The sequence below is a fragment of the Coregonus clupeaformis genome, chromosome 31, assembly GCF_020615455.1.
Source record: "Coregonus clupeaformis isolate EN_2021a chromosome 31, ASM2061545v1, whole genome shotgun sequence".
NCBI lineage: Eukaryota > Metazoa > Chordata > Actinopteri > Salmoniformes > Salmonidae > Coregonus > Coregonus clupeaformis.
Window position 1 is genome coordinate 16434641 of NC_059222.1, and position 17252 is coordinate 16451892.

The 17252-nt window shown below is 44.5% G+C and overlaps 1 protein-coding gene across 2 annotated transcripts in view; it reads left to right on the top strand.

Moving 5' to 3' along the window:
- ppm1ba (protein phosphatase, Mg2+/Mn2+ dependent, 1Ba) overlaps positions 1-17252 on the top strand; it is a 47883-nt gene that overhangs the window by 22844 nt on the left and 7787 nt on the right. For both annotated transcript variants that reach the window (XM_041859025.2, XM_041859024.2), the window contains exons 2-5: positions 10991-11848; positions 12060-12177; positions 16825-16936; positions 17155-17212. In XM_041859025.2, coding sequence (XP_041714959.2) covers positions 11006-11848; positions 12060-12177; positions 16825-16936; positions 17155-17212 — 1131 coding nt within the window. In that variant the 5' untranslated portion in view covers positions 10991-11005. The remainder of the gene's footprint in view (positions 1-10990; positions 11849-12059; positions 12178-16824; positions 16937-17154; positions 17213-17252) is intronic.

Sequence of the window (17252 nt, forward strand, 5' to 3'; positions counted from 1 at the left end):
TCTTCTTCTTATTGGTGTCCTTTAGTAGTGGTTTCTTTGCAGCAATTCGACCATGAATGCCTGATTCACACAGTCTCCTCTGAACAGTTGATGTTGAGATGTGTCTGTTACTTGAACTCTGTGAAGCATTTATTTGGGCTGCAATTTCTGAGGCTGGTAACTCTAATGAACTTATCCTCTGCAGCAGAGGTAACTCTGGGTCTTCCATTCCTGTGGTGGTCCTCATGAGAGCCAGTTTCATCATAGCGCTTGTTGGTTTTTGCGACTGCACTTGAAGAAACGTTCAAAGTTCTTGAAATGTTCTGTATTTACTGACCTTAATGTCTTAAAGTAATGATGGGCTGTCGTTTCTCTTTGCTTATTTGAGCAGTTCTTGCCATAATATGGTCTTGGTCTTTTACCAAATAGGGCTATCTTCTGTATATACCCCCCTTGTCACAACACAACTGATTGGCTCAAACACATTAAGAAGGAAAGAAATTCCACAAATTAACTTTTAACAAGGCACTCCTGTTAATTGAAATGCATTCCAGGTGACTACCTCATGAAGCTGGATGAGAGAATGCCAAGAGTGTGCAAAGCTGTCATCAAGGCAAAGGGTGGCTATTTGAAGAATCTTAAATATAAAATATGTTTTGATTTGTTTAACACTTTTTTTGGTTACTACATGATTCCATATGTGTTATTTAATAGTTTTGATGTCTTCATTATTATTCTACAATGTAGAAAATAGTAAAAATTAAAGAAAAACCCTTGAATGAGTAGGTGTTCTAAAACTTTTGACCGGTAGTGTAGGTGTTCCTTTTTGTCCAGGTGGGAGAGGGCAGTGTACAATAGAGATTGTGGATCTGTTGGGGGTTATGCGAATTTGAGTGGGTCCAGGGTGTCTGCGATAGTGTTGTGACGCATGACCAGCCTTTAAAAGCATTTCATGGCTACAGATGTGCGTGCTACGGGGCGATAGTCATTTAGACAGGTTACCTTGGCGTTCTTGGAAGGCTGGTCATGCGTCACATCAACGCCAGGGACTATGGTGGTCTGCTTGAAACATGTAGCTGTTACAGACTGGGTCAGGGAGAGGTTGAAAGTGTCAGTGAAGACACTTACCAGCTGGTCAGCGCATGCTCTGAGTATGCGTCCTGGAAATCCGTCTGGCCCTTGCTTAAAGGTTTTACTCACTTCGTCTACGTAGAGTGTGATCGTCTGGAACAGTTGGTGCTCTCATGCATGGTTCAGTGTTGCTTGCCTCGAAATCGATCATAGAAGGCATTTAGCTCGTCTGGTAGGCTCGCATCACTGGGCAGCTCGCGGCTGGGTTTCTCTTTGTAATCGTTGGAAGTCGTAGTGGGATTTATTATAAACGTCCTGATTAGTGTCCCGCTCCTTGAAAGCGGCAGCTCTAGCCTTTAGCTCATTGCGGATGTTGCCTGTAATCCATGGCTTCTCTTTGGGATATGTATGTACGGTCACTGTGGGGACGTCGTCGTCGTCGAGGCACCTTTTAATGAAGCCGGTGACTGATGTGGTAAATTCGTCAATGCCATCGGACGTACAGTTGAAGTCGGATGTTTACATACACCTTAGCCAAATACATTTAAACTCAGTTTTTCACAATTCCTGACATTTAATCCTAGTAAAAATTCCCTGTCTTAGGTCAGTTAGGATCACCACTTTATTTTAAGAATGTGAAATGTCAGAATAATAGTAGAGTGATTTATTTCAGCTTTTATTTCTTTCATCACATTCCCAGTGGGTCAGAAGTTTATATACACTCAATTAGTATTTGGTAGCATTGCCTTTAAATTGTTTAACTTGGGTCAAACGTTTCGGGTAGCCTTCCACAAGCTTCCCACAATATGTTGGGTGAATTTTGGCCCATTCCTCCTGACAGAGCTGGTGTAACTGAGTCAGGTTTGTAGGCCTCCTTGCTCGCACACGCCTTTTCAGTTCTGCCCACACATTTTCTATAGGATTGAGGTCAGGGCTTTGTGATGGGCACTCCAATACGTTTACTTTGTTGTCCTTAAGCCATTTTGCCACAACTTTGGAAGACCCATTTGCGACCAAGCTTTAACTTCCTGACTGATGTCTTGAGATGTTGCTTCAATATATCCACATAATCTTCCTTCCTCATGATGCCATCTATTTTGTGAAGTGCACCAGTCCCTCCTGCAGAAAAGCACCACCACAGCATGATGCTGCCACCCCTGTGCTTCACGGTTGGGATGGTGTTCTTCGGCTTGCAAGCCACCCCCTTTTTCCTCCAAACATAACAATGGTCATTATGGCCAAACAGTTCTATTTTTGTTTCATCAGACCAGAGGACATTTCTCCAAAAAGTACGATCTTTGTCCCCATGTGCAGTTGCAAACTGTACTCTGGATTTTTTTATGGCAGTTTTGGAGAAGTGGCTTCTTCCTTGCTGAGCGGCCTTTCAGGTTATGTCGATATAGGACTCGTTTCACTGTGGATATAGATACTTTTGTACCTGTTTCCTCCAGCATCTTCACAAGGTCCTTTGCTGTTGTTCTGGGATTGATTTGCACTTTTCGCACCAAAGTACGTTCATCTCTAGGAGACAGAGCGGTATGACGGCTGCGTGGTCCCATGGTGTTTATACTTGCATACTATTGTTTGTACAGATGAATGTGGTACCTTCAGGCGTTTGGAAATTGCTCCCAAGGATGAACCAGACTTGTGGAGGTCTACAATCTTTTTTCTGAGGTCTTGGCTGATTTCTTTTGATTTTCCCATGATGTCAAGCAAAGAGGCATTGAGTTTGAAGGTAGGCCTTGAAATACATCCACAGGTATACCTCCAATTGACTCAAATTATGTCAATTAGCCTAACAGAAGCTTCTAAAGCCATTACTTAATTTTCTGGAATTTTCCAAGCTGTTTAAAGCCACAGTCAACTTAGTTTATGTAAACTTCTGACCCACTGGAATTGTGATACAGTGAATTATAAGTGAAATAATCTGTAAACAATTGTTGGAAAAATTACTTGTGTCATGCACAAAGTAGATGTCCTAACCGACTTGCCAAACCTATAGTTTGTTAATAAGAAATGTGTGGAGTGGTTGAAAAACGAGTTTTAATGACTCCAACCTAACTGTATGTAAACTTACGACTTCAACTGTATCCTGGAACATATTCCAGTCTGTGCTTGCGAAACAGTCCTGTAGCTTAGCATCCGCTTCATCGGACCACTTCCGTATTGAGCACATCAATGGTACTTCCTGTATGAGTTTTTGCTTGTAAGCAGGAATCAGGAGGAGAGAGTTACGGTCAGATTTGCCAAATGGAGGGCGAGGGAGAGCTTTGTGTGTGGAGTAAAGGTGATCTAGAGTTTTGTCTCTAGTTGCACAGGTGACATGCTTTAGGGGGGTGGAGGGAATAGTGTTCTGTCATGCAGTTGTCAGCATGGGATCAAAGCAGGCAGATGGAGTCAGGGACGAGGTGTTATTCTGTGAGACTGGATGAATAATTGGGAAAAGAGGTGTTGGACAAGCAGGCCATAGCTGCTATGCAAACAGAATACCTTAACCTTGAAATTGCCTCTTGCACGCGTCACCCCTCTTGAAGTTAGGTAATACAGGCTGAGGGAGGGCTCTTAGCTACCTTGAACATAACTGTTACTTTTTTTTAACCACAGTGTCAGTGATGTCATTTCTAAGCCAGTCACAGTCTCCTCCCTAGGTACCCCAGCGCCAGGATTAGTGTCTCTGCCTTGGCATACGGCTCTCTAGGGGGGACCGGAGAGGTTGCAGGAAGTGTCTTCCTCTGGTTGTCCCTGGGCCTGTCTGTCTGTCTGTACACTGGGTGAAAGGGACAGGACAGGAGTGTGGCATGTAACCCAAACCATGTGGTATTTATAGCCCGGTATTATTGAGGCGTTGTGGGCACAGACCGGCACGCTACTCCCTCTGTGACACCATAGGACAGACCACAGACAGGACAGGCTAGAATGGCTCAGCCTTGCCCACTCAACTCAACTAATACCCTTTTCACACTATCGTGCTGACCTGAACTGTACTCGCTCATATAGCCTATTTTCTTTTCACATTGTACTGCTTGGTATAAAACGGGCATAATAGTAAAGTAGGTGTGTTACTAGGGAGGTGTGTTACTAGGGAAACTAGTAGCCTAGCTTACGCTCGGTATGCAATGCCGTTTGTGAACATAGTGTTCTTCTGCCTGTGTGAGTAGAATGACCGGTCTTCTGCAGCTGATGGCGAATGTTCATTTAAGCCTCAGACACACCAAGGATACTGACGGCCAAGAGGTACTTGGCGCCTCTGCCCAGGGTGTCGGCAGTCCTTTTTTTGTTGATCACATAGCACAGATCATCCGCCATCAGCCTCGTTAAAATAATCCAGACCAGAAGGTGGCAGTAGCGTTGCATTCTTAAGCTATGTTTGACTTGTGCCTGCTTCCAAATGTGTAGCCGTTGTTCGCTAACTAGCAAGCTGCGCTAATGTTTTTGCTAGCAAGCGAGAATTTGTAGTAAGCCCTTGTTTATACTAGGCAGATGGCCACAACTAGCAACATTATAATTCAATCACAATTGATTTGTTTTTGAATGAAGCTGCTGCCTGTAAGCTGCTGAGAGTCAGTGGAGTAGCTAGCTAGCTATGTTGTGCTAACTGGCAAATGGTGATACTAACAGTTTAGCTAACGTTAGCTAGCAAGCGTACTGGCACTGGCAGTATGGGATAATGGAGAGTGAATTACATGATTTATCATCTTGCTAGCTTGCTAAAGCATTTAGTGTTGTGTGCATTTTGTTGCACATCAAATGAAGTGAGTGTGACTGCCTGGCTCAGTTGGCAAGCTAATGTTAGCTAGCTAACTAATGAGCAAGTGCACATTATCAAACTTAACAAAAAATGCTTCTTTAAGCACAAAACTCCTTAGCTAGATGTAAAAGATGTAAAGACTTGTTCCAGAAAAATTTGTTATGCAGCTTTGTCTTAGTTAGAACAATTCTGAGGAAAAGGGGGTGAATTACACCGAGAAAAGTAGGCCCGTGACTGTGTCTCTGGATATCACTAGCTAACATGGAGAGGACCATATACTTTTACAACAATGGGTCTACACTTCACCATATTGCTGTACACTGCTGCTGTATGCCCACAGTAATGCAGGTCCAATCGAAGATGGACTACTCTCCTGACAGGCACAATGTCTGATGGTCTTCTGACCAGAACATTCAGGCAAGCTAAGATTGGAGGCACTGCTATGGTCCTCAAATTCAGATGTAAGGATTGAGATAGTTGGCCCTTGTTGCCCCTCCAACAACATTGTTGCCTCCGAAACAAAATTATAATCGAGATAAAGAGCACCACCAGCATAAGCATTATGTGCACAGACAATGGTATTGTCAAACAAAATGAAACTTCCCATGTGAAAAGGACTAGCCTAGATCGTAATTGTGGGAAAAAATGGTCTGCTTCTTCCACTAATTCCTGGGAGCTGTCCATTGAATAGGCTATTCCCCATCCAGCCCTAGTTGGCTAACCGTTGTGGCGTCCTGCATTTTAGCCCAGCTGTAGTCAAAACACACCTCAATGTGACTTTGGCTGGACAGACCAACCGAGAGAGCAATATGGTGTGAGTGGACCTGGCAGGCCAGTGCTGGGTGACCTGCTTTCACCGCTGGACAACAGTGGTCGGACCGGACGTGTCCAGAACTTTACTCCTGGTTGTTCTGCTTTCAGCACGGGTATAAAAGGGGTGAGTGAGGGAGAGACCGGTATGCACTCAGCCTGCCCCCTAACCTCTAACCTCTACAGCTGGAACTGGGCTCTAGCCAACAGGAATAGAAACTTACTAACTGTTAACTAAAATCCATAGTTAGATATCAGGGTATTTTTTTGATGATATCGTATCGTTTTGACAATATCGCAATATTATTTTTGCGCTAGTTGGTTGTACCTGCACCAACACTCCAGTATTTTTCTCTCATAGCTTTGTCTCCAAGTCCTCTGCAGCAGACATATGGTGAGCAATATGTTTGGAACATCGAATCACAATATAATCACAGTTTCGCATCGCAATACATATAGAGTTGTGAGAATCGCAATACATATCATATTGGCACCTAAGTATCATGATAATATTGTGAGGTCCCTGGCAATTCCCAGCCCTATTAACTACCCAACTTCCCATTTAGCGAACTGCCTGCACTCAGTGTAGGCCTACACTGGACAGATGGTCAAATAAAAGTCAGATATTTGAGGTGCTCTTGATTTTAGGCTAGTTTACCAGGTACAGTGTTTGACACCGAATGGTTTGAAAATCACCTGGAACACCATCATTATGCCAGGTGATTGTTGTTGCAATTATGCTGGTTAGGGATTCCATCAACTCTGTTAGTAGTTGTCAAACCATATGTCAGTATTTGGTCTCTCAAAGCCAGGCAGCTCTGCCCACTCAAGCCCCAGGCTTCAGACATCCAGGGGCCAGCCCTTCTCGCAGGCTGCCCACCATCAAAACACTAAGGGAGACATTTTCGTAGTGCAAAAGCAATGTGGTAAGTACTCATTGTAATCTGGCAGTGCGATTTAATTTGAAAATGTGTGTGTTCCTAGCAGAGCTTTAAGAGCCAGGTTGTCTGAGTAGAGAAAATCCTGTCATCCCGCTGGGTGAGAGGTTTAATCTGTGTTACAGCAAAACCTACAATGGCTTCAGTGTCAGCTCCACTACCCCCCATCCATACTCACCCAGCCAACAGAACACCATACAGAATAGTTACTAACACTATGTAGGGTCATCTGCAGTTGGGGAGTTGAAAAGCAGAGAAGTTATTTTAGATTTCTACCCTGTGGCAATTAGATTTAATGCACTCTTCTCCCCCTCCCCTGTCTCCATCACCGTCTGGTGGGGTGCTTCTCTCTGAAATGTCTCTAATACTCTCAGAGCTACACTGAACAAAAATATAAACGCAACATGTAAAGTGTTAGTTTCATGAGCTGAAATAAAAGATAAACAAAGAGGTGTAATGGGTTCGCACTTAAAAAGATATCGCATAAAGCTTAATTATTTTATGATTTTAATTATTTTCACTGCATCAGGGACAGCGTACACAGATGTTTCGGCTTTACAGCCTTCAGTGTGTAGGTACAATTTTATTTGAATTCAAAACAGCATTTGTAAAGAACAACAGATGAGCAGCAGGTGCTTCTAATCAGGGTTGCCACTCATCTGCCAATCAGGGATGTGGCTTTTCTGGTCTACCTGTATACAAATTAGTCACAAAGAAATACAGAATTATAGCGTATGGGAGTGGGCACGAAGGGCAATTCAAGAATCAACCGCCCCAGGTGTCCGCTCACCGAAGTACATCATATCAATTCATGAGATAGCCCACCACAAAGGACATCAGGCAAAGCCATTCATAAACATGTGGGGCCAACCCATAAACGATATGTAAAATCTGATATGGACAGTTTCTTGTATAACAGTCTAAATTTGGCTTATAGGAAGGAGGTGAAATCTAGTTATTCGTTTAAATCGTGTGGAGATACAGAATTTAATTGAAATATCCCACATGGCTTATCTTTGAAGTCATTTGTTGTCATAGTCACCACTGTGGTGGATTAACTTTTTTGATACCGACGCAACGCAATTCATTAATATAATTATTTTGTTCTATAAAGTGTCTCGCAACAGGTGAGGTGATATCTTGACATCTAATAGTGGATTTATGTTCTCCAAGACGTACTTTCAAGGCGCAGGATGTTTTTCCAATATAAATCTTATTACAAGAACACTGTAACATATAAATAACTCCTTTAGTATTGCAAGTTATACATGACTTTACCTCATAGTTCCTAGAAGTCTGAGGGCATACTAAGTTAGAACATTTCCCTTATGGTTCTACAAGAGGTACAAGATCTACAGGGGAAGCATCCTTTATGAATGTCTCTTTACTCTCTCTGACCACATCTGATTATAGGTGAATAAAGGTGGATTCTGGAAGGCAGAATTTAAAGAGGAGTCAGATGATGTGCCAATATTTATTGACAATAGACTTGATGCCATTACGGCTTTTATTGAAAGTAAGTATGTAGTTTACAGAAAACTGTTTCTTCTGTTCTTGTTGGGATTTATTAAGTAACTGGCTTCTGTTCAAGCTTTTAACTTGTTTTGGAGCTTTATCAAGCCAGGTATCGGGGTATCCTCAAGCGAAAATGCTCAAGGAGAGAGTTTGATAGTCTATGATAGACAATCTTCCTCTTTGTCACAGATGCGACGTAGTCTATGAAGTTGGCTGACTGGTAAACCTATTTTTAGGGGGAGAAGGTGATAACTATTAGCTGTCAATATAGTATTTTTATCTGTAGGTTTTCTGTAAACTGTAGTACTTAGAAATTGTCCCTTTTTGTAACAAGTACATCTAAGAAATGTATGGAGTTGGCCTCCTGAGTGCCGCAGCGGTCTAGAGGCGTCACTACAGACCCGGGTTCGATCCCAGGCTGTGTCGCAGCCGGCCGCGACCGGGAGACCCATGAGGCGGCGCACAATTGGCCCAGCGTCGTCCGGGTTAGGGGAGGGTTTGGCCGGCCGGGATGTCCTTGTCCCATCGCGCTCTAGCGACTCCTTGTGGCGGGCCGGGCGCATGCACGCTGACTTCGGTTGCCAGCTGTACAGTGTTTCCTCCGACACATTGGTGCGGCTGGCTTCCGGGTTAAGCGAGCAGTGTGTCAAGAAGCGGGGTCGTGTTCCGGAGGACGCATGGCTCTCAACCTTTGCCTCTCCCTAGTCCGTACGGGAGTTGCAGCAATGGGACAAGACTGTAACTACCAATTGGATATCACGAAATTGGGTAGAAAGTAAAAAAACAAAACAAAACATTGGGGAGTTCATGTTATTTTCCATATTGAAGGAAATTGATTGTACCTCTAGAGTTAATGTAGTTAAGAAATTCATTTTGGAACCCGTCCAGTTCACAAAGCAATCGTCTATATAGCGGGTCCAATATTTAACATTATCTTTGTAAGGATTATTTTCATAAATAAAATCCAAATCAAATTTCCCCATGAAGAGATTTGCATAGTTGGGAACTAATGGAGTACCCATTGCTGTTCCAAAATTCTGTGGATAGTAATATTTACCAAATAGAAAATAGTTTTTAGTAAGCACTAGTTGTGCAAGCTCAATGATATTATTTGTAGATCCCAGACATTTTCCATATGCACAAAAAGTATATTTCTCTCAAATGTTGTGCACAAATTTGTTTACATCCCTGTTGGTGAGCATTTATCCTTTGCCAAGATAATCCATCCACCTGAGAGGTGTGGCATATCAAGAAGCTAATTAACATCATGATCATTACACAGGTGTACCTTGTGCTGGGGAAAATAAAAGGCCACTCTAAAATGTGCAGTTTTGTCACACAACACAATGCCACAGATGTCTCAAGTTTTGAGGGAGTGTGCAGTTGGCATGCTGAATGTTCATTTCTCTACCATAAGCCGCCTCCTCCAAAGTCATTTTAGAGACTTTGGCAGTCCGTCCAACCGGCCTCACAACCGCAGACCATTTGTAACCACGCCAGCCCAGGACCTCCACATCCAGCTTCTTCATCTACGGAATCGTCTGAGACCAGCCACCATGACAGCAGATAAAACTGTGGGTTTCACAACTGAAGAATTTCTGCACAAACTGTCAGAAACCGTCTCAGAGAAGCTTATCTGCCTGCTCGTTGTTCGGCATCGTAACAGACTTCAGTGGGCAAATGCTCACCTTCGATGGCCACTGGCACACTGGAGAAGTGTGCTCTTCACGGATGAATCCTGGTTTCAACTGTACTGGGCAGATGGCAGACAGCGTGTATGGCGTCGTGTGGGCGAGTGGTTTGCTGACGTCAACGTTTTGAACAGAGTGCCCCATGGTGGCGGTGGGGTTATGGTATGGGCAGGCATAAGCTACGGACAACAAACACAATTGCATTTTATCTATGGCAATTTGAATGCACAGAGTTACCTTGACGAGATCCTGAGGCCCATTGTTGTGCCATTCGTCCACCGTCATCACCTCGTTTCAGCATGATAATGCACTGCCCCATGTCGCAAGGATCTGTACACAATTCCTGGAAGCTGAAAATGTCCCAGTTATTCCATGACCTGCATACTCACCAGACATGTAACCCATTGAGCATGTTTGGGATGCTCTGGATCGACGTGTACAACAGCGTGTTCCAGTTCCCGCCAATATCCAGCAACTTCGCACAGCCATTGAACAACATTCCAAAGGCCACAATCAACAGCCTGGTCAACTCTATGCAAAGGAGATGTTGCACTGCATGAGGCAGATGGTGGTCACACCAGATACTGACTGGTTTTCTGATCCAGTTCCCTACTTTTTTTTAAAGGTATCTGTGACAATCGAATGCATATCTGTATTCCCAGTCATGTGGAATCCATAGATTAGGGCGTAATGAATTTATTTAAAAGGACTGGTTTCCTTATATGACCTGTAACTCAGTAAAATCTTTGAAATTGTTTTATGTTACATTTATATTTTTGTTCAGTGTAGAAAGCAGATTTTCTACATAAGAGTACATTTCAGACTTCTCATTCATTTTCTGATTCAGTACTGAGAGCAACACTGAATGCAGTCTGGCATCCAAGCCTTATATCTCAATGTGTTTAATCTCATTGTGTGGGTTTAGTCGTTGGTTGCTATAAAGAAAAATGTTTTCTGTTCTGGATAGACATTCTCTGTAGACACCACAGCAGATGCAATGTGGGAGGCATCAGGAAACAAACCCTGTGTTAACTCCTATAGTGGTGCTTTAGTCTATTTCACTTACTATTGCCATTAACTTTTATCAACATGAATTGAATACAATCTGTGTTGTTTTCAGTTGCTCTGTTTGGATAGGCCCATCTCAGAAGTGCAATGAATGACATGTTTATATTTTTGCAAACTCTAACCAGTCTCATCATTCCCTCCTCCTTTCTCCTCTCTTCTCCTGTCTCCAGGTGGTGGCCTAAGCCATGGGGGCATTCCTGGACAAGCCCAAGACGGAGAAGCACAATGCCCACGGTGAGGGCAACGGCCTCCGTTATGGCCTGAGCAGCATGCAGGGCTGGCGGGTGGAGATGGAGGACGCCCACACCGCCACGGTGGGTTTACCCCAGGGCCTGCATGACTGGTCCTTCTTCGCTGTCTACGACGGCCACGCCGGCTCCCGCGTGGCTAACTACGCCTCTAAACACCTGCTGGGGCACATCATTGCCCACAGCATGGGTCCCCCGGGCCCCGAGGGTGTCACTCCAGCCCCCACCATGGATGCGGTCAAGACTGGGATCCGCACCGGCTTCCTGAAGATCGACGAGCACATGAGGAACTTCTCAGACCTGCGGAACGGCATGGACCGCAGCGGTTCGACGGCCGTTGCCGTGCTGCTCTCGCCAGAGCACCTCTACTTCATCAACTGTGGTGACTCACGGGCCGTGCTCTACCGCAACGCGCACGTCTGCTTCTCCACGCTGGACCACAAGCCCTGCAACCCACGGGAGAAGGAGAGGATCCAGAACGCAGGCGGCTCAGTAATGATCCAGAGGGTGAATGGTTCCCTGGCCGTTTCCCGGGCTCTGGGAGACTACGACTACAAGTGTGTGGATGGGAAGGGTGCCACAGAGCAGTTGGTGTCCCCAGAGCCCGAGGTGTTTGAGATGGAGAGGTCCCCGGGGGATGAGTTTGTGGTGCTGGCCTGCGACGGTATCTGGGACGTGATGAGCAACGAGGAGCTGTGCGAGTTTGTCAAGTCCCGTCTGGAGGTGTCCCACGACCTGGAGAAGGTCTGCAACCAGGTGCTGGACACCTGCCTCCACAAGGTACAGTGAGGCTAATGTGTTTGTGTGTGTGGGTGTGTGTGTGTTTTAGCATGTGGAAATGTAAACTATTGTGGTGCGTGTTTTGTTGTACTTATTAAGGAAGCTCATTTGGAAGCTCTATTTCTCTCTTTGGCATCAGCGTTAACAGAGCCTAGCCCCCACACCTAATGATTCTCTCTCCATCCCTCTCCCCCCCCCCCCTCCGCCACAGGGAAGTCGGGATAACATGAGTGTTGTGTTGGTGTGTTTGCCAAACTGCCCTAAAGTGTCAGAGGAGGCGGTGAAGAAAGATACAGAGCTGGATAAGTTCCTGGGGTCTCGTGTGGAAGGTGAGAATGATTGACTCCCTTCCATTCCATCCTGTTGTCTTCATCCAGGCTGTCGTCCCATTCTCTAGTACCATTCTCTCCAAGTGTGCACTCGTTTCCTCCCCTTACGGCTTTAAAAAGCATTGACTTAGGACTGCAGGGAGTTTACAGCATATTTCAGACTTGCTTTTAAATCCATGTGGGGAAGTGAAGGAGTGAACATACTTAGAGGAGAAGGGTGGAGAATCGGACCGCAGCCCCAGTCTAAATGTATTACACTCCCATCTGGGACACACTTCCAATCAGTGTTGTAATCTGGTCTCGAGACCGCATATTGAGTGTCTCGGTCTTGTCTCAGTGTTGGATACATTTGTACTCGGTCTTGACTCGGTCTCGGACAATAAGGACTCATAATTTCTTCCTGAGACCAGCAATGTAAAAAACGCATAATTATCAGCTTCCATTCAGTCAGCGCGTAAAACCTCTTCGCAAGGCCAAATATATACACTCCTTTCTTGAAACATTAATATCTTAACAGTCTTTATCTATTATAGACATATTTGATCAGTGGCGAACCTATAGGCCTTCAGTGTGTGACAGGTTCGCGATTCTGAAAGGACAGCAACCGTAATACCAGCGCACTCATGTAGGAGAGTGCACTTTTTGTAAAACACAAAGGGCCAGTGGTGTAGTGGAGGCTATACGCAGGTATAAGCCATATACCCACTTGTTTTTCAGTGGGCACTGCTTATACTCACTTCATAATCGCTACTGGTGCGTATCAAAGTAGTGTAGTGAAGGTATACGATTTATCAATGATGTAGTACAATAGAGAAATCATGCACAAAGTAGCCTACACAATCGCAAAGCATGTGAAGTATATTAACATGCGCGCCGTACACATAGCCTAGTTTCAGCAGAATATAATCTGCAAGCAGCAAGAGTTTGCAGCTCTCAACTGGTTTCGGCATGGAGCAGCTCACAGAAGAATGACATCTGTAGCCGGTAGGGTAGGAAAGACGTTTGAACTTATGATATCTACCAGTAAAATGCTAACTAAGGCAACAATGGGTATGCAAACTAGGTATTTAAAAAGTTTTGTCCGAAGTGTTGGTTAGTAGGCTACACAGCATGGTCACACAGCGTGATGTTAAAGGATAAGCAGTCCATAAACTCAGACATAATAAGCAGGTCCCAATCATAAGAATACAAAAACACAACCATTAAGCATTTTCCAATCGACATGTACAACTATTATTTCCCAATGCAAAAAACATTTCACGTTTAGCACACAAAGTAACCGGTGACCTGAAGTTTAAAGTGAACTGACAGCGTTTTAACTACTTTGCAGATATGAAACAGACAATCATAATATAAGTCAAATATCACATTTCCAGTTTATGCTACAAAACAAACTTTATAAGAGGTTTTAAAAATAGGTTATATTTGACTCAACGTTCCATGACGTACACTAAGGCATTGTTGGCAGAATAGATGGATGCAGTTCAATGCATGATTAATATAATTCAGCAATACATTTCTTGGTAGTCCCAAAAATATTGCTATCAGGTTGTAAATCACAGCTGGCCTGGTACATTGTTTTCTGCCTCCATTCGGGATGCACTGTTTCAGTTTCAATGACTCAATATTCTGGACAAAAACTGACAAATATAACGAAGGCTGGGAATGTCAATACAATCAAACTATCAAGGGCAATGATCACAAGTCAGTCATACCGTGGCTAAAAGGCTAGCATATCTATTTATGTAGCAAGCTAAAAACACGGAGCCTAACATTAGCTGAATAGCTAGCTAGCTGCTAGGAGGATGTCATGCCATTGGAGGAGATGGTGAGTGACTGACTTTTTCCCCTGATGTAGTTTTTTTGGTGGCTATACACAGCTAGAGATGCAGGTGTCATTTGGTTAGCTAGCAAGAACTTGAACAAGTGTTATCCATATCTCTTGCGTTTGCAAATTTACTCTGGCTATCTACTCTGATTTCAGAGCACTCTCATCTGAGTGTGCCAGGGTGCAGAACAAATTATGAATTTACAAATGCGCAAACCCGCTGAATATGACCGGTGTCAGTAAACGTAGGCAAAACAATTGTTAGTCAAGAACGCTGTATCATAACATGTAAACAGCCTAACCATCTCTGCTACGCCGAGTAAAATGGTCAGAGTGAGGTGTTCTCTCATTTGTGTCTGGAAGTAGCTTGCTAGTAAGCTAGCCAACTTTAGCCAGTTAGCTAGGGGTGCTTGGTTGGGACAAGCGTGCATTGGCAGGCAAGCTGCAGAAGGACGAGGAGGCTACAATTCCCCGTTTATCAGTGCAATTTTGACGGCCAACTAGCTGAAAAGGTTTGAGAGGGTTTATGTAATGTTTCTTTGTTAGATTTTAGCTCACATTAGTTGTTGATGTTGTTGAGGTGCATAACTGAGGGCGAGAGAGCCTACCTTTTCATGGTTGTTTGATCAATAGGTCTGTAAAGTTCCCAAATGTAAGAGGACTCCCGTGGTGTTTACATATTTGCAGAAATCCATTTAGGTGTATTTTGTGGCTCTTGGCGAATGCTTTCTAATGATCTAAAGTCGCGCTGTTGCAACTGCCTGTAAACACACAGTCCAGTTCAAAGTGAATGATGGCAGGCCCGTGTGGGAAATGGCTTGTTTGTATAAAGGCCTACTGTAGCTCTGATTGACTATAGTGCACCGGTCTGTGTAGACTCCGGTCCTGGACACCGTAGGGATGCTACCAGGTTTCCTTGCAGATATGATGCTTGGCAATTAGGCCAAAGAGTTCAGTCTTGTTTCATCAGACCAGAGAATCTTGTTTCTCATGGTCAGAGTCTCCTTTAGGTGCCTTTTGGCAAACTCCAAGTGGGCTGTCATGTGCCTTTTACTGAGGAGTGGCTTCCGTCTGCAAAGCTGTCATCAAGGCAAAGGGTGGCTATTTGAAGAATCTCAAATATAAAAATCTATTTTGATTTGTTTTAACACTTCTTTGGTTACTACATGATTCCATATGTGTTTTTTCATAGTTTTGATGTCTTCTCTATTATTCTACAATGTAGAAAATAGTAAAAATACAGAAAAACCCTTGAATGAGTAGGTGTTCTAAAACTTTTGACCAGTAGTGTAATTATAATTATAATTTAGTAAATCCTTAGCCCTTCTCTGAAGGTGTAGAAGGCCCATTGTTCCCCACTGTGTTTGGGTTAGTAAAAATGTGTAGAGTGCCTCTATTTCCCTCAGCATGCATTTTTTCACTATTCTGAATGTCTAAAGAATCCATATGTTGTTATGAAATGTTATTGTGGTGGTCATTTGACAAAATTACAATCATGGTCTGGAATTTAGTCTCGCATTTTTCTGGTCTCGGTCTTCACTCGGTCTTGGACCCCTTGTCCCCCTCCCAGTCTCGGTCTTGACCTCCGGTCTTGACTCGGACTCTATTTGCTCCAGTCTCGGTCTGGAATCGGTCTCGCTTTAGGTGGTCTCGAACACAACACTGCCTCCAATCCATCACACACACTTTATAAACCTCAACCCACCTAGTTCCAGAGACACAGCCAGGTAGACTGACTGACTGGCTGGCTGACTTGGGTGTTAGCTTGAGCTCCAGCTGGCCTATCAACTCCCACTGAAGCACGTTAATGTCCTGACCCCCTTTCCCACTCCACATTCCCTCTCTTCCGCTCCTTCACCCGCTGCTTTTCTTCCAACAGTCTCCCTCTCCCTTCTCCTCCTGTCTCCGTCACACATCTCTTTACCCCGTTTTAGATTACTCTCTCTTTGTCTCTCTCTCTCTCTCTTTGTCTCGCTCGCTTTCTCTTGCAGTCTTGACAAATGACCCTACCAACACTGTTTCTCTCCTATCCTCTTTTTTGGCTGTCTCTTTTGGACATTTGACATACTCTGGCAAGCAGGCAAGAGTTTTCTAAAGTCTTCGGGGGTTATTTAAACTTTTCCCCCTGGAGTTGGCCCAGAGCGTTGTTTAGCTGGGAGTGCCGGTGGGAGCTGCTGCATAGCAGAGAGGAATGCTCTGGCGGAACATCTAACTGGCACCTGGCCTAACCAGTCCAACTGGGCTGCAAGGGTTTCCTTCTCCCTCATCTTCTTTCCTCTTGTCTGCCTCTCTCTCTCGCTCTCTCTCTCTGACCTTCGTTCCTTTCTCTGTCACACACACACACACACACACACTAAACATTCTCAAACTCTCTCGTCTCACAGCAGTTGTGGTTTTATGTAGCAATCTTTAACATTTGAATGTTCAATTCTCACCCCCCTCTTCCATATCTCTCTGCCTCTCTCTCTCTGCCTCTCTCTCTCTCTGCCTCTCTCTCTCTCTGCCTCTCTCTCTCTCTGCCTCTCTTTCACTCTCTCCCCCTCTCTTCCCCTCTCTTTCTCTCTTTCTGTCTCCCCCTCTCTTTCCCTCTCTTTCTCTCTCTCTCTCTCTTTCTCTCTCTGTCTCTGTCTCTGTCTCTGTCTCTGTCTCTGTCTCTGTCTCTGTCTCTGTCTCTGTCTCTGTCTCTGTCTCTGTCTCTGTCTCTGTCTCTGTCTCTGTCTCTGTCTCTGTCTCTGTCTCTGTCTCTGTCTCTGTCTCTGTCTCTGTCTCTGTCTCTGTCTCTCTCTCTCTCTCTCTCTCTCTCTGTCTCCCCCTCTCAGAGATCATAGAGAAGGCAGGAGAGGAGGGTATTCCAGACCTGGTGACGGTCATGAGAAACCTGTCCTCAGAGAGCATCCCCAACCTGCCACCAGGGGGAGGCCTCGCCAGCAAGTAAGAGCCCTGCCCCTCACTCTACTCTACTCTCTCTGCCTTCCCAGTAAAACATAAAAGTTACAGAAAGGACATATGGGCCATGTAAGAGAGGGATTGATTTGATGGCACTAGGTGGATTTATTAGGTTAGTCCTAAACCTGTCACCCGTGTGAATTACTTCTTGACTTGTAGAGGGTGTGTTTACTTCTCTCACTGTGTGTGTGTTTACCCCTCAGACGCAGTGTTATTGAAGTAGTGTACAACCGGCTGAACCCACACAGGGAAGTGGATGGGGTGAGTATCAGGACGCTCTTTTCTTATTTTCTCAAATGTA